Source organism: Dendrobates tinctorius, unplaced genomic scaffold (genome assembly GCF_039654945.1).
Source record: "Dendrobates tinctorius isolate UK_male_01 unplaced genomic scaffold, ASM3965494v1 ptg000165l, whole genome shotgun sequence".
NCBI lineage: Eukaryota > Metazoa > Chordata > Amphibia > Anura > Dendrobatidae > Dendrobates > Dendrobates tinctorius.
This window is the reverse complement of record NW_027361832.1, coordinates 26,751,465-26,778,818: the sequence shown is the minus strand read 5'-3', so window position 1 is coordinate 26,778,818 and position 27,354 is coordinate 26,751,465. Positions and strand designations below refer to the sequence as shown.

The 27,354-nt window shown below is 43.7% G+C and overlaps 1 protein-coding gene across 4 annotated transcripts in view; it reads right to left on the bottom strand.

Moving 5' to 3' along the window:
- Positions 1-25,798, bottom strand: part of TPD52 (tumor protein D52) — a 224,250-nt gene extending 198,452 nt beyond the window's left edge. For 2 of the 4 annotated variants that reach the window (XM_073550611.1, XM_073550606.1), the window contains exon 1: positions 25,350-25,410. In XM_073550611.1, the coding sequence (XP_073406712.1) occupies positions 25,350-25,395 (46 nt within the window). In that variant the 5' untranslated portion in view covers positions 25,396-25,410. Of the gene's footprint in view, positions 1-25,349; positions 25,411-25,574 lie in introns of those variants that run through there. The other 2 variants (XM_073550608.1, XM_073550607.1) reach the window with 2 other exon arrangements.
- Between the last annotated feature and the right edge of the window lie 1,556 nt (positions 25,799-27,354).

Sequence of the window (27,354 nt, the reverse complement as noted above, 5' to 3'; positions counted from 1 at the left end):
AAAGCAATTTTCTACACCGCCTGAACACCGGGTAGCGGTGATGTCAACAATAGGAAAAAAGATGGCGCCCACAGCGCTCAATGACAGGACCTTTAGCAGTGATGTGCCCAGTGATAGCATAGACAAAAAAGGGCAAAACACCCCCCCGGTTGGCACAGGGCAACCTTAAAGAAGGTGTATGTAGACGTCCTGAAGCAAAATTACATAGATGAAAAAAAACGCTATTTGTAGGTAGGAGCTGCGTTACCATGACGACCAACATCCCATGCAGGTATATCCTCAGGTGAGAGGAGAGTTTCTCACAAATGACATAAAAACTGAGAAATGTAAATAAAAAGAGGTTTTAATACCTCAGAAAATAGTTTCACACAGGGACAGGCAATAGATCATTACAGCTAACCAGCATATCCATAGCAACCCCTCAGGTGCCACTGGAAACAGATAAGCCAGAAAATGTCGCCAAAAACAAGAATTGTATAAAAAATGTTAAAGTCTGCATAAATATCTACTATATAATTGTCTAATTCCGTCTCTCTGTAACGGAAATCCCGCATCACTGATTTGTTGCGCCTGGACATGCGCGACAAATCAGCGACAGGCTCAGTCCGGCCGCGAATTGGCGCGGAATTCGAACAACGCACGCCACCCCTACCATCGGGAGATCTGCGGCGCTAGCCGTGGGTCATCTCCTGCCGCACTGAGGTCAGCAGCGATGCAGCCGGGAGATAACTGGCGCTACCAATCAGTGACAGGTGCAGTCCGCCCGCGAGTTGCCGCGGAATTTGAACGACACTTTTCTGATTGGTCAGAATCGGGCCACCATCTAGTGTTAAATATAAGTACGCAGGGAAACACAGGATGCATGCGGCAGTAGGCGGAGCTTCACGGAGGAAGAAAGGAGGAAGTAGTCTGCCATCCGCAGCCCTCCTGAACGCAAATTTGAAACCAGCCTTACGCAGCTGTTGCATGGAAAGAGGCAATCTATGCCTTTCCAGTCCCAATGATCAGAAGAGCCATAGAATCACACTAAAAATTGCTATTTTTGCACCGCGCCCCCCATTAGGAAAAAAGTTTCATGGAAGAAGTGAACTTTACGGTAGCCAAACCTTCCATTTGCAATATGCCTAGTACCACATACAGAAAAACTGCTGGGTCCAAAACATTTTCAGTCGAGTCAAGTGTAGAAGAAAGCACTTGGTGTCAGGAAGCATCTTCCTCTCATGACCCGGACTGTCAGCAACTGAACCACACCTTATAACACAAAGTTAACGGAACGATCTCTGCCCAAGAGTAAGGCCGGGATCACACAACCGCGTGTGATGTGATCCCGGCCTAAGGCTGAGCTCTTAGGTACCAAGCTACAGCAGTGGAATCTCCTAGCGGGCGATGTTCAGATTACTTTGTTCCGCAACAATATTGTGGCAAGCATAGCTAACACTGAATAAAACGATATTTGTAGCTGGTAGGACAGAAAAGTGGTGACATGTTCCCTTTAAAATTGAAGTTGTAAACTTATGTGGAATAGCAAAAGCATTTTAGTGGGTATTCAAGGAAGGAATTCATGGTCTACTAAATTATTTTAATTCCGGATTTTGTGTAAATGACATGTTACATTGTTTTTTATTGTTAAAATAGTTGAAAATGTTTAAAAAAAAATTAGTTAAAAAAAAAGTTATTTTGCTACTGCATGAACCTATGTACATTTCATGTGATTTCACAGTGTTTTCCACCCAGAGTGTAGTGATATACAAAATTCATGAGAATATAATAATATATATATTATATATTATATATAAAACACACACACACACACACACACACACACACCATTCATGTATAATACGAGCACTGACCATTTTTTTTCATGAATGAAAAATATTTTTTTTTGGACCCAGTTTACTCCCTTTGTTCTATTATTACCGATTTAAAATGTTTGACTTTATAATTGTGAACATTTCAGTAATGGATGCAAAACTGATGGTGAAAACAAAACATATGAAAAAAAAAAACAAAAAACAAAACATATGGATGAAAATTGTAAGTAAAAAATTACAAGATTGTTTTGGGTTTTTTTGTAGAAGAAAACTTCTTCAAAAGCGCACAGAAGTGTGAATAGGGCCCTACAAGCACAAAGCTGTGCAAGTAGTTTGAAGGACTTTTGAGGGGTTTCTCCTTAGGGAGACCCTGCCAGTGTGCAAAAGGCCCCTTTCACATTGCGTTCTTGCCCACGTTCAGTGGTCCCGTTGGGTCTTGCATCCGAACCCTGTACAAAACGGGTTTCAGGCTTATGCAGTGACAATACCATTAGAAGAAACAAGGCTGACAGACGCAGAACTTTCTTGGGATCCAGGCCATAAAAAGCTACCGTCTACGGCCAGTTTTAGCTTTACCCCCATATACACTCCTTTTACAGTTAGAAAGGTGTTTTGATAAGAAATCAATGTTCCACAGTTAAAGGAATCTTCAGCTACATTTTATGTGAACTTGATCAACAGGTTTGTGATTTCCTAAGGAAAAACCCAACACGAGTAACGCAGATCTAGGAAGCAAAGTTTAATATCTTGCAGCTACGAGACTTCCTGTCTATGAAGCAATAAGGAGTAAAAGACGCCCCAGAGAATGGGCAAACAGCAATCAAGACTACAAAGCAAAACAAATATCTGCACAGAAGACACAGTCTGCAGAGAAAAATGCTCATTATACCGCACTTTCTACAAATGAATTGTAGCTCAATCCTAACACACTAAAGTTACTTTAATATTGGGATTGATAATTAAGGCACGTTGAGTATATGCTTGCAGAAATTTCTGCAAGGTTTCTGCATCTCTTGGCAGGAAAACCGCTGCGGCAAAAACGCACATTTTTGAGTGTTTTTGTATATCAATGAAGATTTTTTTTGAGCTAAATAAAGATATTTAAAAAAGTTTTGTGATGTAATTTCTTGATTCAACACCATCTTTTCCATGCTGATGCAGTAGCATCAGGCTAATGGGGTAAGGACTTGGTTTCAGCAGCTGTCATTGACACCTAGCCCTAGGCTTAGTAATGAAAAGGTGTCAGCTCGACACCCACATTACTTAGCCGAAAAGTAAACACACACACACACACACACAGTCACCAGCCTATGTAGGAGCGTTAACAGAATGAACGTACATAGGCTGTAACCAAACAGCAGAAAAAATCACTAATTCATGGAGATTGGAAAAAACTTAGTGTACATAAAAATCCCCTTAAAAAACACAATTTTATTAATGATCATAAAACACACCTTCCCAGTGACGTTGAAAAAATGTCAAAAATCAGACCTAGTATAAGGTGCTGCATAGCCCTACATTAAGGCCTGACTGATACCTTCCTATCCGTGGAGGTTGGCACCCTAATAGTACGATGTTGGCACCCCCACTCAACGAGGACTATCCCTCGCTTCCCTAGTGATCCCTAATATCACAGAGGGGAAAACAATTTCCAGGATAGAGCAGTAATGAAGAAATCAGAATGCCCTAGGACTTATGCAGACCAAACAAATAATACAGCAATAAAAACATTTACCATATCATGATATCATGTGACCCACAAAGATAGAATGACCTCAAAAAAAGGCCAAATCAGCAGCTATTCTCACTTGGAGAGATAAACATCCTCAAATACAATAACCAAATGATAAAAAGGTCACTTATCATGTCTCATGGGGGACCCTCAACGCGTTTCCCCGCCGTAGCGGTTCATCAGGAGGAATAGTCCTATCAGAGATATTGTTGCTGCTTCATGCCTGATACCACAATAATGATGGCACCAGGAGTCTAGGAAACCGGATTTAAATAACCGGTATAATTGTATTGCATACCACCCACTATCCGGCAGTCCAATCGGACCCCCTTCCGTTCTGAACATCGAATGCAGCGGCGGGCTTTCAGGTATATGACATTTTTTTGCTGTACACCTGGCTTTCAGTTATTTGCATCTTCACACCGATTGGACTGCCGGATAGTGGGTGGTATGCAATACAATTATACCGGTTATTTAAATCCGGTTTCCTAGACTCCTGGTGCCATCATTATTGTGGTATCAGGCATGAAGCAGCAACAATATCTCTGATAGGACTATTCCTCCTGATGAACCGCTACGGCGGGGAAACGCGTTGAGGGTCCCCCATGAGACATGATAAGTGACCTTTTTATCATTTGGTTATTGTATTTGAGGATGTTTATCTCTCCAAGTGAGAATAGCTGCTGATTTGGCCTTTTTTTGAGGTCATTCTATCTTTGTGGGTCACATGATATCATGATATGGTAAATGTTTTTATTGCTGTATTATTTGTTTGGTCTGCATAAGTCCTAGGGCATTCTGATTTCTTCATTACTGCTCTATCCTGGAAATTGTTTTCCCCTCTGTGATATTAGGGATCACTAGGGAAGCGAGGGATAGTCCTCGTTGAGTGGGGGCGCCAACATCGTACTATTAGGGTGCCAACCTCCACGGATAGGAAGGTATCAGTCAGGCCTTAATGTAGGGCTATGCAGCACCTTATACTAGGTCTGATTTTTGACATTTTTTCAACGTCACTGGGAAGGTGTGTTTTATGATCATTAATAAAATTGTGTTTTTTAAGGGGATTTTTATGTACACTAGGCTGTAACCAAACAGCAACTGTTAATTTTAAAGAAAAAAACAATTTTTTTTTCCATTTAATGGGCTCCCGTGTAATTTTCATAAACAGCAGAGGGAAAGCCAACGGCTGAGGGCTGATGTTACCATTCTGGGAAGTAGCCAATAGCCATAAAGGTTCCCAGGCTATTAATACCAACTCACATCTCTTTGCTTAGCTTTTACTGGCTAGTTTACAGGGGGACCCCAGAAAAAAATTTAACCAGCAAAGGCTAGGCAGACAGCTGCGGGCTGATATTAATAGCCTGGGAAGGGGCCATAGATATTGGCCCCCTTTCAGACTAAAAACATCAGCTCTCATCCACTCCAGAAAAGGCGCATCTATAAGATGCGCCAAATCTGGCACTTAGCCTTGCTCTTCCCACTTGCCCTGTAGCAGTGCCAAGTGGGGGTTCATATTTGTAGGGTTGATGTCACCTTTCTATTGTCAGATGACATCAAGCCCACAGGTTGGTAATGTAGAAGCATCTATAAGACAACTATCCATTAGTAACCCCATAGTGATATTAGATAAAAAACACAGACACCCAGAATAAAGTCCTTTATTTGCAAGAATGACACAGACTCCTTTAATGAATCTTAAACCATACTCACCACACTCCTAATCCCTTGACACCAACGTCTCCTGCAACAAAAATAAAAAAAAACCCACAATATTCCTCACCTGCCTTCAGAAAAGATCATCCATAACGTCCCACAACAATCATGATGACTTTGAGAGCAGTCAGACAGCCGGCGATACACTGACAGGAGGTAATCACTCGCACAATATATCACTGAGCTGCCGTGAGAAAGTTCTCATGCAGTGGTGCCGTGAAAGCCCCAGAGCTAATCAGCTGATGATCTCCGGTAAACTCTCTCACGGCAGCTCAGTGATACACTGACAGGAGGTAATCACTCCTGCAGTGTATCGCCATCAGCCAGGTAGACATCTATACGCGAGATTGCCGTGGTACACTCGGGATTACGTGGACTATGACAGACAGGTCAGTATATTGTGGTTTATTATTTTACATTTTTTCTAGGAGACGAGGCATCGGGGATTTGGTGTTAGGCGAGTATGATTTTTTTAATTTTATTTGAATATGTAATTATTTTACTTTTTGTAGACTCTGCAGAAACGCACAAAGAATTGACATGCAGTAGAAATAAAAAAAAAACAACAAAACACTCCAAATACTCAAAGGAAATTTACTGATCATGTGCACAAGAATTCAGGATAGTCATGGAATTCACTTGCACAAAGTCTCCATAGCATTTTTGGCCCATTTCCGTGTGGAAAAAACACATCAAAAACGCACAGTGTGCACACAGCCTAAGAAGCAGTCCCATTACAGATGTCTATGGGCCAAACTTCTGTCAATGTAAATATAGTGTCTGTATGAATATCCTCACCGATCACCATCTTTCCTGGTTTCCAGAGTCAATCCGGTCCTCTCCAGATCGTACAATGTACGCCTATGGTGCTTCGTTCTGCAGCTCCATAGTCTCACATTGTAATGGCGTCTTCTGGCTCATACAGAGTACAGCAAGATCCAGTTAGTCCAAATAGCAATCATGCGAGCCAGAAAAGGGCCAGACCATCACTGGAAGTCAGGGAAGATGGAGATTAATGCACCTACACAAAAATATATTTACACAAGGTTTAGTCAATAACTTTTTTAATGGGAGTGCATTATTGCCCAATTATACCTTTAGAGAAAAATTTCTGATGCTTAAAAATAGTATTTTATGACAACAATTTAAAGTTGTGCTGGTGCTACATATTTACTTGTTATGCACCTTGTCACTATAGTCTGCCTGCACCCCCGCATCGCAGGACCCACCCTGCCCGCGCCCCGGCATAACGGGGCCCACAAATATAAATAATGGACAGTAACCTTTCAATATTTTTATGCAACTAATAGACTTTTTGTAAGGATGGTGGTGTCTACAAGAAATAATGATGATCAAAGAAACATTCACTATAAAAGGGAGAACTTTAATGAGAATGATACACTTGACTAGTCATGCAAGAGAGGCTAATAAAGGCCGGGATACAACAGAGAAAAGCTCATACCAACCCCACCCACCCATGTTACCAGCTAGAGACACGTGTACTAAACCCACAGCTCTCACATGACTGCCTGAGGAGAGGTGGCTCACAAGAGCAAACATCCCAGGCACAGACACAGAATGTTTAGTAACGCCGTGTGTTATTCTCCCAATGGTCAGAGGAAGAAGGATCTGCACATTCATATCCTAAGCTTTCCTGCCAGGTTTTCCTGCCAGGTATCTGCAGGGTGTAGTGGTCATTGAAGTCTTATTCTGTAGCTGCAGTGGAATGTACTCTTCAATCATTGTGTTATGAAGAGCCTGTGAGGGCTCTAGCAGACGTGTGCGCAAACTAGTCCTGTCTCAGACCACAATGACAGACTGGTCGGGGCTCTCCCTGGGAGAGTCATGGCCAGTCTGTGCTCGAATTCATTTGCACAGAGAGCTGCATGAGCATATAAAGTGGTTGCCCACTACTAGGACAACCCCTTCTTAAAACTAAATGTTTGGCCCCGATAACATAATGAAGCCTATCCTCACCTCCCCTTCCCAAGCCGGTGCCTTTCCCTCAGTGTCGGCACTCCCTTTCCCCGAAGCGGTGATGCCCTATTGTGACACAAAACGCCGGCGCCCAATCCAGGTTGCAAATGATCTCAGACTTCCTCTTCATGTTCAGTTTGACCAAAGGCGGAGACGGCGCCGGGCATCACGTGTCATTCCATGGCATCAGTGTCTCAGGGGGAGTGAGTGACAACACCACTGGAACGGAGTCGGCACAGGAGGCGAGCATAGACTATTATTTTATCTGGGCCGAACATTCAGTTTAAGAAGGGGCTGTCCTAGTAGTGGACAACCCCTTTACGTGTATAATGAAATGTGGTCTTGTACATTTTAAAGGGGTTGTTCAGCCTTAGTAACTGCAAACTTGAAGCCTATGTGCAAGCGGACTTGTGAATCCTCACATCACGCACACTAAGAGGATTCTCCAGGAGCAATCAGTCAAAGGACCACAAGTACGCGTTTTGCATTCTTCCCGCCAAATTACGACAAGACGTCTCTGGCCTCGCTCAGTACACTTGCTTTGAGCGAGGCCATGCCCATCTAGTCAGCATGTGAGCACTGGCGGCTCCCAGGAGAAAAAGTTCATTTTCTCCAAGGTGCCAGACTTTCAGTACAGTGGCCGGGTGCCTTCCCAACACTATTAACTCGCAGATCAATAGCATTATCTGACACGATATGTTCCCGTTGCATGTTAGTCTTGAATTGTTCATAAAAAAAGGCAGATTTTGCACCCACTACAGTACAAACTACACAAGAACTTTGCAACATTTCGAAAAGTCACAAATTAAGTACTGGCTGTAATATAACAAGTAATTGTGACAAAAGTCAGAACAAAATTACAATAATCATTCCCATAAAGCTGAAAAGTCACCACTGGAATTATTTTTACTACAACAAAAGAGCAGAATTGCAGATGAGCCATAAAAGTCACAGTGTTCCCAAACGCTGCGTACAATAAATCCGCTTACATGCAATATTTTTTTTTTTTTTTACACTCATTTGGATGGATTACAAATGCTGCAAAAATGGAACAGACATGCTGCTGCAGATTTGAAAAATTGTATTGGTGGCTAAAACATGCAAAGAAAAAAAAAAAAAAGCGGGTGCTTGAGATTTTAGAAATCTCATTTGTTTTTTCCTGGAACTGTAAAACAATGCGTATTTTAAGCACCAAATACACTGCACAAAATAAACCACAAAAACGCTTCAATTACGCCAATTGTGAACATACCCTTACAGGGAACCAGTCACATCTGACAACACTAATAACGTGCAGACACAGGGTTAATCTGCATGTTAATAGCTAAATGAAAGTACTTAGCCAACGTACTGAAAGTGCAGCACCCAGGAGAAAAGAAACTTTATTCCTTCCAGCTTTCAGTCATACAGGCATTCCCGGCACCGACTGGCAGCCCGCTCTTCACTGATGCACTGCTGAGCCTGCTGTCAGTCAGAGCTGGGGCGGTCCTACACTATCTGCTCACAGTATAGTGATCAATGACTATAGCTGCTCCAAGCACGCCTGTATGACTGAAAGCTGGTGGCTCCTGGGATCAATAAGGTCCACTTTCTCTTGACAGCCGCACTTTTAGTACAAAAGCTTTGTAACTTCATAACACTATTGACCTGCAGACTAACCCTAAATCTGCAGGTAAAAAGCTTGATCAGTCATAACAGGTTCGCTTTAAAGAAGTTCTCATCACAATGGATAAAACTGCACAATACTTGTAAAAAAGCGACATTTTGCAATTTACCTCGTAATAAAAATACTCTCTATTCTCAAGAACGAAGGGATTTTTAATTTGATAGTGTAATGTTCATTGCCCAGGTATCTGGCCATAGCTGAAGTCTATCAGATTTGGTCAGTTTTCCCAGGCAATAAATGCACGCTTTCAAGCTCTTTGATATAAAGCTTGAAAGCGCTGCTCTGAAGCTAGTCCAATCCTTTATTTCGGCCAGCTACAGTGCCATGGTGCTCCGCCGATGCTACAGAGATAAAGAGGACTCTGCTTGTAGCATGGGTGAGAACAGAGTTTGGGCCACTGGTACAAAATGTCAATCAGGAGCCCATCACGCTCCTGGCAGCAAGATGAGAGGCAGCTGAGTGGTGGACTACTGAAGAGAGTCTGTATCACACGGGTGATAAATTCTGCTGTTGTGTGCTATTAATTCTGCTGTAACAATAGAAAGCCAGCCTCATCAAGGTATGATTTACAGCACTCCGCTAAGGAGAACTGTACAGAGAGTAGTACAATTCCCAAATATGGTCTCTCTGCAACTTTACAGATATTTTCATTGTCTTCTTGAAAATTAGTCCCAAAGCAGATCTGTGTCACCAGATTTTTCAATACAATCTGCAAACATTATTAACCCCGTCACCCTCAAGCCTTGTTTCAACTTCCTGACCAAGCCAAATTTTACAAATCTGACCACTGTCACTTTATGAGTTAATAACTCTGGAACGCTTCAACGGATCCCACTGATTCGGAGAATGATTTTTCGTGACATATTGTACTTGATGTCAGAGGTAAAATTTATTCAATATGACTTTTGTTCATTTGTGAAAAAAGGATATTTGGTGAAAATGTTTAAATTTTCAAACTTAAGTTTTATGACCACAATTTTTTTTGTTAGGAAGTTATAAGGGTGAAAAGTTGTCCAGTGATTTCATTTTTTTCCAACAAAATTCACCTTTTTTGTTTTTGTTTTTTTAAATGAACTTTTTTCCCCAAAAATTACACTTTATATTAGACCCAATTTTTTTTTTTTTTTTTCACAAGGGTAACAGGAAAAAGTGGACCCCAAAGTTTGTTGTTCAGTTTCTCCTGAGCATGCAGAAATCCCATATGTGTGGGAAAACTACTGTTTGGGAGCACAACAGGGCTCGGAAGGGAAGGAGCGCCATTTGACTTTTGAATGCAAAATTTGCTGGAATAATTAGCCGACGCCATGTCGTGTTTGGAGAGCCCCTGATGTGCCTAAAGAGTGGAAATCGCCCACAAGTGACACCATTTTGGAAATTAGACCTCTAAGGGACCTTATTTAGATGTATGGTGAGCACCTTGAACCCCCAAGTGTTCCACAGAAGTTTATAAACAATGAGCTGTGAAAATAGAAAAAAAATTTAAAAAAAGGGCCACAGCACTAAAACATTAGAATACCAATGGATGATTGCTGCCAGAAGAGTCTAGAAACAGCTTGCTCTTCTCTCCCTGTTGAAGAACACCAGACAACTTGGACAAACTCATGTGTACGGTGGAGCTGATGTAACAAGCCAAATTAACCCCTGTATACTTTGAACCTGGGTATACTCCTGGGGATAAACTGTTCTATGTCAAACTATACCATGGGGTGTAAAATATCTTAAACCAAACTACACTGCTCAAAAAAAAATAAAGGGAACACTAAAATACCACATCCTAGATATCTCTAAATGAAATATTCCAGTTGCAAATCTTATTCATTGCATAGTGGAATGTGTTCAGAACAATAAAGCATAATTATCAATAAAATAAAAATAAAATTTAAATAAAAGTGAAGATCCCATAGAGGTCTGGATTTGGAATGATACACAAAATCAAAGTAGAAAATCAAATTACAGGCTGATCCAACTTCAGTGGAAATGCCTCATGACAAGGAAAAGATGCTCAGTATTGTGTGTGGCCTCCACGTGCCTGTATGACCTCCCTACCGTACAATGCTTTGGCATGCTCCTGATGAGGCGGCGGATGGTCTCCTGAGGGATCTCCTCCCAGACCTGGACTAAAGCATCCGCCAACTCCTGGACAGTCTGTCGTGCAATGTGACGTTGGTGGATGAAGCGAGACATGATGTCCCAGATGTGCTCAATCGGATATAGGTCTGGGGAACGGGCAGGCCAGTCCATAGCTTCAATGCCTTCATCTTGCAGGAACTGCTGACACACTCCAGCCACATTGTCCTGCATTAGGAGGAACCCAGGGCTAACCGCACCAGCATATGGTCTCACAAGGGGACTGAGGATCTCATCTCGGTACCTAATGGCAGTCAGGCTACCTCTGGCGAGCCCATGGAGGGTTGTGCGGCCCTCCAAAGAAATGCCACCCCACACCATTACTGACCCACTGCCAAACCAGTCATACTGAAGGATGTTGTAGGCAGCAGATTGCTCTCCACGGCATCTCCAGACTGTCACATGTGCTCAGTGTGAACCTGCTTTCATCTGTGAAGGGCACAGGGCGCCAGTGGCGAAATTGCCAATCCTGGTGTTTTGTGGCAAATGCTAAGCATCCTGCACGGTGTTGGGCTGTGAGCACAAACCCCATCTGTGGACGTTGGGCCCTCAGACCATCCTCATGGAGTCAGTTTCTAACAGTTTATGCAGACACATGCACATTTGTGGCTTGCTGGAGGTCATTTTGCAGGGCTCCAGCAGTACTCCTCCTGTTCCTCATTGCACAAAGGTGGAGGTAGCGGTCCTGCTGCTGGGTTATTGCCCTCCTATGGCCCTCTCCACGTCTCCTGGTGTACTGGCCTGTCTCCTTGCAGCGCCTCCAGCCTCTAGACACTACGCTGACAGATGCAGCAAAACGTCTTGCCACAGCTTGCATTGATGTGCCATTCTAGGTAAGCTGCACTACCTGAGCCACTTGTGTGGGTTGTAGAGTCCTTCTCATGCTACCATGAGTGTGAAAGCACAACCAACATTCAAAAGTGACCAAAACATCAGCCAGAAAGCATTGGTACTGAGATGTGGTCTGTGGTCCCCACCTGCAGAACCACTCCTTTATTGAGGCTGTGTGCCCACGAATGCGATTTTTAAGCGTTTTTGCCGCGATTTTCAGAGCGAAAACGTTTAAAAATCGTGTACAGAACGCCCCGCATGCATTCCGCACATGCTGTGCTAATGCTGCACTTTTTTCCGCGGCGGAATCGCATCGCGGGAAAAAAAAAAATTGCAGCATGATCATTCTTTTGTGCGGAATCGCAAAGAATTGCCACGATTCCGCACCCATAGGAATGCATGAGAATCGCTTACTTCCCGCATGTGGCTATGTCCACCATGCGGGAAGTTAAGCGTCTCATGTGCGGTTGGTACCCACGGTGTGGAGGAGAGGAGACTGTCCTCCAGGCCCTGGGTACCATACCCCTGTAAAAAAAAGAAAAAAAAAAAAAAAATCGGGGTATATTTACCTTCCGACGTCCAGAGCTGCATTCCCGGGCCACAGCGTTCCCAGTAATGCCTTGCGGCAAGGTCCTGTGATGACGTGGTCTCGCGAGATTGCTATAGTAACGCGAGACCAACATCATCACAGGTCTCGCAAGGCATCGCTGGGAACGCTGAGGCCCGGGATGGCAGCGCGGGACGTCGGAAAGTAACTATACCCAGTTTATTTATTTTTTTTTATCATTTTTAACATTTTATCTTTTACTATTGAAGCCGCATAGGCAGCCTCAATAGTAAAAAGCTGCTCACACTTGTCAAACACTATGTTTGACGAGTGTGACCAACCTGTCAATCACTTTCCAAGCGATGCTTCAAATCGCTTGGAAAGTGCTTGAGAAAATCGCGGCAAAAATCTTAAACAGAATCGCGGTAAAATCGCACGGAAAAAACTGCGCGATTTCTGGGAAGGAGTCCGGTTTTCACTGTGCGTTTTAAAACGCTACGTGGGCACATAGCCTCAGGCTGTCTTGATAGTTGCCAATAATTTCCATCTGTTGTCTATTCCATTTGCACAACAGCACGTGAAATTGATTGTCAATCAGTGTTGCTTCGCAAGTGGACAGTTTGATTTACTTGAGTTATAGTCTGTTTAAGTGTGCCCTTTATTTTTTTGAGCAGTGTACAATATACCCCTCTATTTTAGGAGCCCTTGTAAATGATAACAGGTAATGAATGGGGGACAACTACCAAAAGTTTTTTTTGTCTCAAGGAATAAATATGGATGACCAAAATGGGAGACTAAATAAATATAAGTTATATAATACATGTTATGCCTAAGTAAGCCTCCTACACAGAAAATGATAGACAAATACAAAAAAGCAAGACATTCAAAAGGCAATATGATTAATAAGACATAGCAGAACTATGCAAAGCAATATCTATAAGTTACCCAATATAATGCAAAGGACATTACAAGGACTTTGGTAGAGTCCCACCCGATGCGCATTTTGAAGGGAATGCTTCGGCCCTGTCATGAGGGGGTATGAAATGGCCTGGAGAATAAATTTGGCCTAGGCCATAATGTACCTGGGGTATAATGAAGCCTCAGCCACTTTAATGCCAGGTATAGTCTGGACTGTATACCATAGACTTACATCGGGAGATCTCTTAAAATTTTTCTAACAGCCATCTAATGGGTTTAGCTCTTTGTCCCATTCAATGACTGCGCAGAGAAAGATTTAAAGGGGGCGGGAGGGGGAAGCTCACAACGCTAATGGTAAACCCTCACCTGAATTAGATTGCATATCGTAGCAATAGATCGGAATACTCCTTTAAAAAGAGTCAATGACGTATGCTCAGCACGTCTGGCCGCCGGCATCATCAGGAACATCTGAACAAGATCAGCAGGGAGTGCTGTGTAGCGCAACCCCACCAAATATTGATGACCTATTCTAAGGATAGGTCATCAATATAAAAGTCCTGGACAACCTCATTTTCGGGAATATCAAATCCCAATGATCTAAACTATAAAACCGAGTAAAGCAATTTAGCTTATGCATTTATGCAGGAGATTGGTGGTCAGTTAATAGCCTGCTTAGACACGATGGCCAGGCTAGATCATCACTTTTCATGTTTGCACAACCTAGGTTTATACAGGAAGATATGCTGCCGAGGATGGCGATTTTTAGCCAAGCCTAAAAATTCACTTTCCCCGAGAAACGAGAGTTTTGCTGGTTCTTTGGGGACTAGACCCAGAAATAAATACTCGAGTTAAATGTAGAATGTGCAGACGCTGTATATTCATCCATGTTGAAAGTAGAAATGTTCAAGCACCACATATTGGAATGCATTTCATATATTGTGTATACTTTATATGTAAATCCACAAGCAAAAAAAAAAAACCCATGGACATAATGGATTCACAGAAGAGCAAATCCTAAAGAGAAGCGTAACTTGCAGCCATTACTGTACAGGGAGGGAGCGGGTTCTCACTGCTCATGCTTTATTATCTGTATGAAGTCTGGCAGCTGTGGCGAGTACAAGGACTACAAAGATTTCTCGATATTCAGCAAAAAGGAAAGACTTTATATGAACAGATTTCTTCTAACTTGGTTACACAATCGCAAACCAGTTACCAAGACAACATTTGAAAATGCATCGAAGGCAAAATTATACTCAAGGGACATGTGGAGGTATTCATGTACGAGCCTTCATCAGGAGCGCGTTTCACGCCTTCCCCTGGAGAGCCACACGTATACCGACTTTAGTATTAACGATCATCCTTGGTCACTGGGGTATGTTTGGGATTTGGAGGCTGAGGTTTCCCAATTAGGTTACAGTAAATACAATATATACAACCTGCTGTCACAGGGCATCTATAGATGCAAGTAAGCAATCACTACTGAAATAAGAGCTTTACCATCACTGATGGAGTTTACCAATGACAAAGCCACGCATCCTGGGGACATTTAGCTTCCCTGATGCACGCTCTTCTATTAGAAAGCATGACCAACAGCAAAATTATATATAAAAATACTCCCATTTTTTATTTTACTTTAAATGTTATAATTCATATTATGCAAATAATTTTACAAGAGAGAAGTCCTTAATGATAATGACATGTGAAGGGATAGTCCCTGTAAATAGGACACTTTCACTCTGAATGCGACACACCGGCCCACCTGCATCACTTTCTTGAATGTACTGATTCGGGAAAAGTCTGACTAATATTCTGCTAATTTCAAGATGAGTAAAGAAATGGACTGCAGAGTGGGTTAGAAGAATCCATAGGAAGACAGATGTGGGTTGTCCCATCTAGAAAACTAATTTTAAACACCGTGTGAAGGACTTTTCAGTTAACACGTGTCTTTGTCATCTTACGTATCATCAACAGTGACTACAAAGATCACCTCTTGCTATACAGGACTTGGTGCATCTATGCAATACATGGATAAGACAATGGTTGTTAACTGTTCCATGTAATTGGGACGCCCTCACACCCAGGGCTGTGAGGGTACTCGGTACCGGGCCCGATGAGCTTCAATGGGAGATGTCACGGCAGCTGGGACCCGGCCCGTGGCCCTGGGCGCCCATTGTAAAAGGGGAATGTTCAGTGTGCTTATTTTGAGTGATTCGTGACGCCACCTGTGGTGTTCGGCAATAGAGATGTAAGCCGACGCTGCAGACAGATCCTCTGGGACAGATGGTGTGGTGCAGCAGTGATGTTAAAGCCCTCCACAGGCAGGGCTGTTGTCCCAGGGCAGTGTAGGTGAAGTGACACTTAGATGGTGTAGAGTCAGGCGCAAGGGATGCAGCCGTGCTGGGCAGGTTGGCGCAGGAATAAGTGGAGGACACCAGGGCATGAAGTTCCAAAGCTTTACTCACAGTCTCTTGCAAGTACGGGTGCCCGCATCCGTGCCGTGTCCTCCGGGTCAGGAGCTCAGCCAACCTCCAGGCAAGATGAAGTACTCCTTTCCAACATTCCGACGACATATGTGCCTTTTCTGAAAGTCTCCTCTTATAGCGCCTTTGAGTGAAGTACTCACAGTACTGAGTTACACTGGAGTTCCTCCTGTCAGATGTTCCTATGAACTCTACTTGTACGGCAGACAGCTGTAGCCTGCTTTGGGGACTCCTTGCTATTAAGTCCCAGCTCACTAATACAGTATGTTGCTGTTGCGCCCCCAAGTCTTGTGTGGGAATAAAGTGGTCACTACTTCTATTCCTCCGGTGTCTGCTGCAGGACCATTAGTATCCGTACAACCCCGGGGACCGGACCCCGGTCTTGTGCTTAGAACTTGAAAAGGGTTCTCCTCTAACCCTGGTCCTTGTCCTCCTATTCTCCTCACGTTCCGTGCTAATCCTTCTTCCCAATGGAGAATCAAGCTTCCTTTCTTTGTCTCTTTCCTGTGCCAGCAGACCCAGATCACTGTGGCCTGCTGCAGCACTTCGTTCTTCCATCCCTCTCCCGGGGATCTTCTCTGTCTCACACTCTGTCCTTCTACATCCTCACTCACTGACTGAATGAAGACTGACTGACTGACTCAACTCTTCCCGCTCTTTTATGTGAACTAAACTCCACCCACCTCCCAGCATGTTTCGTGTTCCAAGCAGGGAGCCACCAAGGGGTGCTATGCTACGCTCCAAGCAGGGAGCTGCCGAAGGTGCATTGCTACACTACTTTGTGGTGAGGGGTGCAGGTGTTGGAGTGTGGTCAGGTGTCTCCACCTTACCTGGATAGTGGGGTACCACACCTCAGGAGGAGGTGCAGTACCTCTGTGGCAACTGAACCCTCAGAGGCGCCACATAATGCTTCATTTCTCCTGCGAAGGAGCTGCAGGAAAGTTAAATATTTGGTTCTAGATCCACCCACTAAGCACCGCTGATCTGAAGGAAACTACAAAGCTGGTGGATTAGCTTTACGAAATCATACATTAAAAAAAAGACAGGATATGTAACAGCACATTTACTAAACCTGAAATGGACAAATAAGAAGCCACATGGCCAAGGAGTCTATAACTGAGCAGCGTACACTAAATTTTTGGGGTCTTAAAATTCTTACTGCAAAAAAAAAACAAAAAAAAAAAACAACTTTTGGAGTGTTAATTCAGCATTATCAGTAAAATACCCCACATACCACTATCCTTCCTTCAGGCCTAATTATAAAATCAAACAATGGCTTCTTGTATTGGTGTAAGATACAGGAACAGGTTACCTCCTTGGCAAAGACAAAGGAGTTTTAGGCAATCTCAGAAAAGTCAAAACGTCTCTAACTGGGACAACCACCTTCTACGATATTAAGAAATTGAAAGAACATGTACCAGTCCTCAAGACTCATGGAAGCAGTTGATCTGGGATATAGATTACACAGATCTTAAATAGGATGCCTCCGATTCCACACTACGATGATCTCAACATCCCGACTGTCACTCTCGTAGTTGGGTGGGGTCCCGAGCTGTAGCTGCCCCACGCTCAGGCCTGAGCCCATGTTACTATTGCATTGCACAGCTCATTTAATGATATCAAATATTTGGATTTTATCCCGATGCTACTTATATCTTTCACTTCAACATCATATGACTGTGATATACTAGGACTGTATACCCTGGTATCATACCACTCATGGAGGATACATCTGAAGAACAAGTGCCAAAACTACAGCTCTTTCAAAAATTAAGAGACAACTTTCAAATGTTCAGTTTGTCTGATTTTTCTCTTTATAGGTATATTTTTGAGTAAAATGTAAATTGTTCTTTTAGTCTATAAACTTCTAACATGTCTCAGAATTTCCAAGCAATAAATATTGTATTTTTTTCCTGACAAAGAAAAATGGTCAAAATTTAAAAAAAAAAAAAAATAGCGCTTTCAGACCTCAAATAATGCAAAGACGACAAGTTCAGAATCATTTAGAAACAACAATACTAATGTTTTAACTCAGGAAGAGTTCAGAAATCAACATTTTGTGGAATAACCATGATTTTTAATCACAGCTTTCATGCGTCTTGGCATGCTTGCCACCAACCTATCACACTGCTTCTGGCGCAGTTCTTCTTTGTTTGATGGCTTGTGACTATCCATCATCCTCTTGATTACATTCCAGAGGTTTTCAATGGGGTTCAGGTCTGGAGAATGGGCTGCCCATGACAGGGTTTTGATGTGGTGGTCTCCTAATTTTTGCCAGAGCTGTATGTCCTAAAGTCCAGGTATTGATTGGGTGAGGAAACAGTGACGGACAATACCAGAGATAATATCACAGACTTCACGAAAGATTAAACAATAAAGGAAGAAATTCCAGGCGGCTGAGTCATATGGTAAATTAAGTTTTGCCATTTCCTGCTGCAAGTATTGAGTAGACCATCAAATCAGGATAACTGTATCATGACTAATTCTGCTGCTTCTATTAGATCAGATGGATGGGATATTAACCACAAAATATAGATGTAAATGATAAGGGAAAAAATAAATACATGATCCAATTTGTGACGTGCTGCAGAATAGGTTGGAACTATAAATATCAAGTCTTACATCAGCGTTGAGAGCCCTGTTGTACCCCAAAAGCTCATCATAGGACCCCCAGATAAGCCTCTCTCACCATCCTACGGTTGGGCTGGTACTACACTGAAAGTTTAGCCCTGCAGCCAACAATTGTTCTTTATCGAACATAGCACAGGTCAATGAGTCACACAGCAATCAACGAGGTTCTGCAACAGCAAAAAAAGGCGCAAAAAGTTGTAACCAGTTGGATTTTTTTTTAAACTTGCTTGTAGTAGTTGCAGTACCTTGTGGGTCATAATGTAAATCCATTAAGGGGCATGCAGCCTGCGTCGGGACCAAAATCGCTGTGAATCCCCAGCCTAACTATGCGCTGTGAAATTCTTTAGCTCCCACCAAGGGAGTCTGCACACAGATTTTTCTGATCCTGATAAATCGAAGTTCAGATGACTATATTGGAAATTGGGCCAGTAGAGAAGGCAAAAATTGAGGACTTGACTTGTTCCTTGCACTCATCCACAATGCCAAAGGTATTTGAGCAGCCTTTATGTTGCACGTGGTGATTTTCTCTTTTTCAATGCAGACCATAGATTTGTAAGGAAAATTGAACATGTCATGTGCACTGGTACATTAGCTGCAGTGGGTCTGTTTGCTCTCCATGTGCGGTACATAGAACACAGACCGATTATACACTTGTCTTTACAAGCCCCCAAACCAATAAGAAAACAAATGTGTAATACGTATGCTAATTAGGTCACAAGTGCCAAGTGCGCCGTCCACGGCCAGGCAAGTGGTCTGGCTGTCATGTGCCGTAGTTGAGCGAGCTCAGACAGTCTCTAAAGAGACATTGAGGGCACTCTTGCATTTTTGTGATAACAGCTAGAGTACAGCCTGATTATGGACCATGTCTGTAATTAGTCTGCAATTGGTTTGCTCATGTCAGTAATTAGTAGGATAGGGAGAGGGAGACATAGCTTGACACACTCAGCTGAAATACAATCTAATAGTGGCTGATCTCTAGGCCTCCTGACATCATCTGCCGGCTGATCTCTAGGCCTCCTGACATCATCTGCCGGCTGATCTCTAGGCCTCCTGACATCATCTGCCGGCTGATCTCTAGGCCTCCTGACATCATCTGCCGGCTGATCTCTAGGCCTCCTGACATCATCTGCCGGCTGATCTCTAGGCCTCCTGACATCATCTGCCGGCTGATCTCTAGGCCTCCTGACATCATCTGCCGGCTGATCTCTAGGCCTCCTGACATCATCTGCCGGCTGATCTCTAGGCCTCCTGACATCATCTGCCGGCTGATCTCTAGGTCTCCTGACATCATCTGCCGGCTGATCTCTAGGTCTCCTGACATCATCTGGTAGCGGCAGTCAGAAGTCCTCTATACACATTAGATGGATGGCCAATCTTTTAGGCTATTCCTTTGAAGGGAAATCAGAAAAATACTGATTGTTTTAAGCTATGTGCCCATGTTAGCGTTTTTAAACGCTCAGAAAACCGGACTTCTTCCCAGAAACCGCGTGTTTTATTTCCGCGTTTTTTTCCGAGCGGTTTCTGGGAACATTGGAAATAGCTAAAAACGTGGAGCTATGTGGAAAATAATGAGCATCCTGCGTTTTAGCCGCTAAGGCCTCTTTCACACTTCCGTTTTTCACATTCAGTCAAGATCCGCCAATTTTGAAAAAAAACGGATCCGCCATTTTTCTTTGCGGATCCGTTTTTTTTCCCATTGACTTTCATTATTGGCGGATCCTTACTGATTGCCGTACGTTGCATCCGTTTTTTGAGGATCCGACAACATCCTCAAAGATTTCCAAACGGAGCTTGCAACGTTTTTTTGGCCGGCGGATCCTCCAGACACTGAATTAACCCCAAAATCTGTCTGGGTGCCGGACAAAAAAAAATTCTCTCTCTCGCCAGCGGTTCCTTTAAATTTCCTCATTTTCAGGATCCGTCTAAAAACGGATCCTGTGCCATCCATTCACATCAGTTGAGAACAGATCCGCTTGTCTGCCTTTTTGGCGGATTTTAACTGATGCAAATAACTGAAGTGTGAAAGAGGCCTAAGCGTTTTCTGAGCGGAAAAAAACGCATGCGTTGGCACAAAAAGCCAAAAATGCATTAAATTGAATGGGAAGCTTCTTTTAAGTGTTCCTGCAGCGTCTGATCCGGCACAAACGCATCAAAAACGCTTAAAAAATGCAACGTGGGCACACGGCCTAAAACAGGTTTTTGTGTTACAGTATTAAAAACAATTAATATAACCACCATACACAAGAGATGGCTAAATGATACTTCGGGCGACAGCTCAGCTGGTGACCATCTCAGAATTCTTGTTCAGACGAGAGCACATGTGTTCTCTACTAGAGAGCCACCACAAGACATGCCAGATCCTTTAGGGTAAGTGCAAACGTAGTTTTTAGGTTGTGTGGATTTTGTTGAAAAATCCGCAGGTATCTGTGCATTAGCCTGCGGTTTCACACCTCATAATGGATAAGGTGTGAAACAGCAGCGGAATCCGCACAAAGAATTGACATGCTGCGGATTGTAACCCGCATGTGCACAGCGTTTTTTTTATTTCCATAGGAAATAAAGGTACTGTACAACGCACCAGAATCCGCAGCGTGTGCACATACCCTTACTTTGCCAACAAGGAGCCATCTGGGGCCTCCATATACAAACAGTCGACTGAATCCGCCAATAAGGCAGGTTCAGCTGACAATGATCCAATGTGCATGGGGACTTTAGACTCATTTCCTATTGTTTCAGGGAATGCATGTACATAGCCAAAATGGCAAGACCCCCGACCCCATCTTTTGTGTTGAAGAATCTAATGAACATGTGCAAAGGTCATTGTGAAGGGTGGAGGAGCAGGTGAGCTGTGACATCACCTATTGTGATTGGTGGATCCTGTGTCATCAGCTGTGTACAGAGGTGTTGCCTGTCATTGGAATCCTGCCTCTAAAGGGCCTGTCACACTAAGCAATATCGCTATAACGTCACCGATTGCGACGTTATAGCGATATTGCTACCGATATCGCTATGTCTGATACTTACCTCTGACCGATCCCCCGCTGCTCATTGCTGATCGCGCGAGAACGTCCTGGGCCGTTTCTCGTCAGCTTCCTGCTGGGTTTCCTGCTGTGGCGACGAGCGACGCGTGGACGCGGGCGGGAGGACGTCAGGATCGCCTCGTCTGACAGGTAAGTAGCGATCCCCGACCCCTGCTATGTTGCTGGTGAGATCTGCCTGTGTGGCAGCTCACTAGCGACCACTTAGCAATGCACCAGCGATCCTGACTGAGCTTGATAAAGACTCTTCCTGAAAGGACAAGTAGTACGAGTAATCTCCTGTGAAAATTGCAATATTACTTTTATTTAAAAAAATTGTAGTCTGAAAAAAAAAAAAAATTGCTAAGATTGTTAAAAAAAAAATTACATGTAACAAAACCTGATTTAAATAAAACGTAATTTCCTGATAGTCATCTTTTTAAGAAGCTACTGTCTGCTTTTTTGCTAGCAGTGGACCTCCTTAGCCCCTGTGCAGCTGAATCTGGCAGCAGGATTTCATGCCCCCTAACAATTTATTTGCGCCTGTAACATTTTCGGAAATACCTTTTCACGGCCAGTCCTCCGTTACTAAGAAATCAGTGTTTGAATTAACACACAAATGAGACTGAAGGGCTATAGTAGATCTAATGTCTATGTCACTCCAGCTCTATTCTCCACCCAGTGCGGCCTCCTCCTGCTGGACTGAGGAGGCTCTATGGTCTGAGACTACTGGCAACGGAACTGTGAGTCGACGAGGCGGGGCTGGGCAGGGAATAGAGCTGGAGTGACACAGGCCTCGTATGAATCCAGATGCTGATTTCTCAGCAATGGAGGAACAGACTGGCCCTGTAACGGTATTGGTGGACTTGTTACATGTGCATATACATAGTTTTGGGGTGGGGGGAAATTCTGCTGACAGATTCCCTTTAAGATATGTTCACTTCCGCTTATCAAATTTCCATACTACAAAACTTTTTCCACGATACTTAAAAACATATCAATCCACATCTAACTGAGCTACTGATAGTAAACCTCTTGTGAATCACCCTACATGGAGAATAAAATTAAAAAGAAAAAATGCTAAAAATTACCTCTCCGGCTGGCACCGAGCTATCAATGCTGGGTCCCTTTATTGAAATACATCGAGAACTTTGGCACAAAGTATAATTCTTCGCCCCCGGTAATCTCAGATTCGCACCCTCTATAGTTTGCTACTACTGCAGTGCGCAGGTTCACACACAGGAAAGGGCGGAAAGCGCCTAAGGCTACAGCATGAGCCCCATAGCATCTGGCTGGGCGGTCTCTGTGGTATGCACACTTGTCTATACCTGCTTAGTGACAAACGATGACGGGCTATCCACCTGTGATTATCGCATTGGACAGGTGAGGCGTTCATCAGCTGGAAGCAGCAGAAACACTTAAGACAGGACGCCGAAAACCATGATCGGTTCTAACTTGCTGATCGGTGGGTGTCTGACCGCTGGGACCCTCACAGATCAGTAGAACCAACCGAGAAATGTTAGTCCCATTACAACATAGAGCAGAAGGTCAGAGCCGACTGTCGCTCCATTCATTCTCTATGGGGAGGAAAGAAAGAGGCGAGTGCAGACTCACAGAGAATGAATGGATCAGCAGTGGAGGATACAGCCTAGCGCTCTATTGGGACGGAGATAAAAGTGTTCCATTTTGCAGATCAGAGCTGGTTGGAACCCCAATCAGCGAGTGATCACCTATTATGCGTCCACAAATAATTATACTCCACAAGAGATTCTGGTGACCGATGGCAAAAAAGCCATTGTACATTGCTGGAAAAAAATAATTAGCAAACATTCAACTCACACGTCGCCTCTTAAAGAGGTATTCCCATCGCCAAGATCCTATCCTATCATATAGTAGGTGTAGTAATAATAATAATAAATAATAATAGCAAATACCTCCACTTAGAAATGTAGTATAGTTTTTCTGACTCACTATGTCTTTCCTCATGTGCAGGCATTGCAGGACCTCAGGTTTCCATGGTTAAGACCACTAGGAACTAGACCAATGGTTGTTACCATGGATACCTGAGGTCCTGCAATGCCTGCACATGAGGAAAGAGAAAGCGAATCAGAAAAACTATCCTACATTCTTAATTGGAGGTATTTTCTAGTATTATCACACTTACTACATATTGGGTCGAGTCACTTTTACGGCTCTGTCCGGTGTTCCTCATAATGGCCCACGTCCTGGTGTCTGGCCCTTCTCATGACACTGTTCTGGAAGAAACTGTAAACCTTGCGATGTCACGTATGGATGTGCCACCATGGAGGAACTGGACTTTGAGTGCAGCCAGAACAGGCAGCATATACCACCCAATGTAACTAGTGGCTACTATATGTATTAAATTACTTTTTCACATCAGAATCTCATGAGTGTGCCCAGTATTTGATATTTGGGAACCTACTGACTGGCACCTCCTTCTCTGGCTGTGCTAACATTCACCTATATACCACCAGAAGGCTGTCAGGAAGGATAAGGCGGCATTCACACATCCGTTATACGTCTGTCAGAGACTCGTTTCTATATAGTTTTATTGATTCTTACACACAGTTTTAAAACTGGATAAATGTGTCCGATCCTGGAGACTCGGAGCCTGTAATATTCTCATTTTGCAGGTCAGACTCTGTCATTAAAGTTTAGAGAGATCCATTAAAACCGGAAGTCAAACTGTACCGCAATATTCCATCTGTTATTCACTGATCCATTAGGAGTCAATGGATAAAGAAAAAAAAAAAAGTCTTCTCCATCAGTTTTCAAAATGTGACGATAGAAAAATGTCTGCAAGACAGGGTGACAGGCGAGAGAAAACCAATCCCGTATTTGATGACTGTGAAGACGAAAATGGGTGTGTGAGAATAACCCTAGGAGCCACCACCCACCGGGGGGGGGACATTTTTCAGGGGTGGTCTCTCCTGCGCACACGCCGGCCCTGCCCCCTTGCGCGCACTGCACACGCCGGCCCTTCCCCCTTGCGCGCACTGCACACGCCGGCCCTGCCCCCTTGCGCGCACTGCACACGCCGGCCCTGCCCGAGCACCAAACCAGGAGGAATGGATTCATAATAGTTTCTGCTCCTAAAATTGACAGATTGTTATCAATTGTAGCGGCCTTTGGTTACACTGATGTGAGAGCGTTGGCTTCAGTGTTGAGCGGGGCATATTCTGGACCTTTGCTGTATATTTTGGGGCTGTAGTTAATAAAACCACCTAAGGCTATGTGCACACGTGCGGATTCTGCTGTGTTGTACAGTACCATTAAAGTCTATGAAAATTGAAAAACGCTGTGCACATGCTGTGGATTTTTCCACCTGGATTTTCTGTGGATTCAAATCCACAGCATGTCAGTTTTTTTGTGCGGATCCGCAGCGTTTGGACACCTGCTCCATTATAGGAATCCGCAGGTGTGAAGACGCAGGGGAAAATCCGTAGGCTAATCCGTAGGTAAAACGCAGGTCTTTTTACCTGTGGATTTAGCCAAATCCACAGCGGAATCCACAACGTGTGCACATACCCTAACGTTACACACTGTTCCCCAGCGATAATTCACGACACTGGGTAGAACGCGCAGACCTCATGTAATCCCCCGGTGAAGACGTCCCGATCTCATTCCAGAAATCCCAGATGTGATTTCTAAATAAACCGAACTGCAAGAATCCTGCACAGAAACACGGCCGGCCCCCCACTCCACACACTGTGGGGCTGCCCCAGCCCAGTCTACCCACAGCTGTCAGCACATCACGGGCAGCAACGTGCTGGGGGGAATGGAAGACAGGTGCAGAAGGTAAAGGGTTAACATAAAAAGTGAGCATGCGTGCAATCATCCGCCTCCGGCATCTTTGTCAGGGATAAACTCACTTTTGGAACATAAAAAGCCGCAGAACCACAAGTGACACATCCACATTATACAAAATATTCCACGACGTGAGAGAGACAATCCGCGAGTGGGAATCTGGTCACGTGACCCTGTAGTGGGACAAGCAGGTAAAGCAGGCACCAATATGTCACTATACAGCCCAATGTAAGAGCAAGCAGTGCACAGCTGCAGGGTCCGCCGCCATCTGCACATCACAGTGCTCCTACCCCCAGCAGGCAGTCTCTGCTCAGCCCTCGGCTCATTAGGGGAACTGTCCGACCACCAGCGCTCACCTCGGTCCGTGCTCTCCATGTTTGCTCGCTGACTGGCACCGACAGTAACTCCACACACAGTCAGTGCTCTGCCGTCCACTCCCCGCCTGACATCCCACCTTCCTCCCCGCCCACGTCCTCTCACAGCCGAGCTCACTGCCATGTACTTTTTTTTTTTTGTCAACTTTACTAAACAGCTGAACCGCCAGCACCAGCGTCCCAGACTCCCCGCCGAGTAGGAGCGCGGACCCACGCTGTGGGCTCAGTTCACACGAACATATATATATATATAAAATAATCTGCGTTTCATCCTGTGTCCAGACTAAATACACTTTAGTTTCCTATTATAAAGAAACCGCAGCTGCCAACTTGATTTCTTTCCTTTTTTTGGACAGCTCCTCAGAAAATCACAGATAACGTTTTTACGGACACATTAGATGACCATAACAAATCATTATTATTATAAACAGGGCCGCCCTCCTTACTGGCATATGGGGCCCGGTGAGCAGAGGGGGCTCCTCTCTTCTGCCCGCCGGACCTCAGCGTCAGGATTCTGCCGCTTCGATATCACTGTGTTACCAAGGTTTTGTCCCTCGGACAGTTTTGAGCGTTCCTGATTTTTTCATGCTGATTTCAGAAATGACTTCAGTTTTTTCCTATCACGTAAGGTTTTTGAGAAATGATACAAAACATTATAATATTCTGTTATAATTCTAAAAACTCATATATGAACTTTTTCTGAAACAGTATATTCTGAATTTTCCACTGAAATAACATAAATCGCTGATCTTCACATATACAAGCACTTATTACGCGAATTCCGCGCAGGCGCAGTGAATCATTCGGCTGACCGTTTACGGAGCATACCACATCTCCTGGGCAGGGGAGGAATCAAAAGACAATACTGACATACTTAGAGCATAGCTGAATGGAGCACAACCTTCAATGCTGTTCACTGTCCCAATGATATGGAGAGAGCAGAGAGATCATGTAACAGATTGCTACTTCTGCCTTACAAATGTAATAGGATATTCAGCAAAGAACAAGAAATCAATAGAATATCCTAATCTTCCTTCAGCCATAGGACCAGTGCCACACGAAGGAAGTCTCCGTGTTCCAAAGCCGCCCAAAGTATGGACAATGGTGGGCGACAAAGATGAACTAACCATGTCAGTGGAAAATGAAACTGCTGCAGACCCAGACTTTGAGCCTTCTACATCTAATCCACATCTGTTCAGCCAAGCTCAAGCTAATCTGAATGACTTAGTCAGAGATTTTAAATTGTCAAAGAGGCAGGCAGAATTATTTATTGGGATCAAGGCTACAAGAACAGAATCTCTTACTACCGGGAACAAGAGTTCCTGTTTTTCAAAGTCGTCAAGAAGACCTTAATCCATTTTTCAACCATGTCAACAGTTTAACCTTTTGCAATGACATCTTGGGGTTGTTTGGTGCTCTTGGATGCGAACATGACCCGAAGGAATGGCGACTGTTCATTGACTCGTCAGTTATAAGTCTGAAGGCTGTTTTACTACACAACGGAAATATCTATCCTTCTATACCTATTGGACATGCCGTACACATGAAAGAAACGTATGAGAATATGGAGTTACTGTTGACCCACATTAATTATAGAAATTATAACTGGAACATATGTAACATATGTGGTGATCTAAAAGTTGTTGCACTTCTTCTTGGACTGCAGCTTGGATATACCAATTGTTTTTATTTGTGA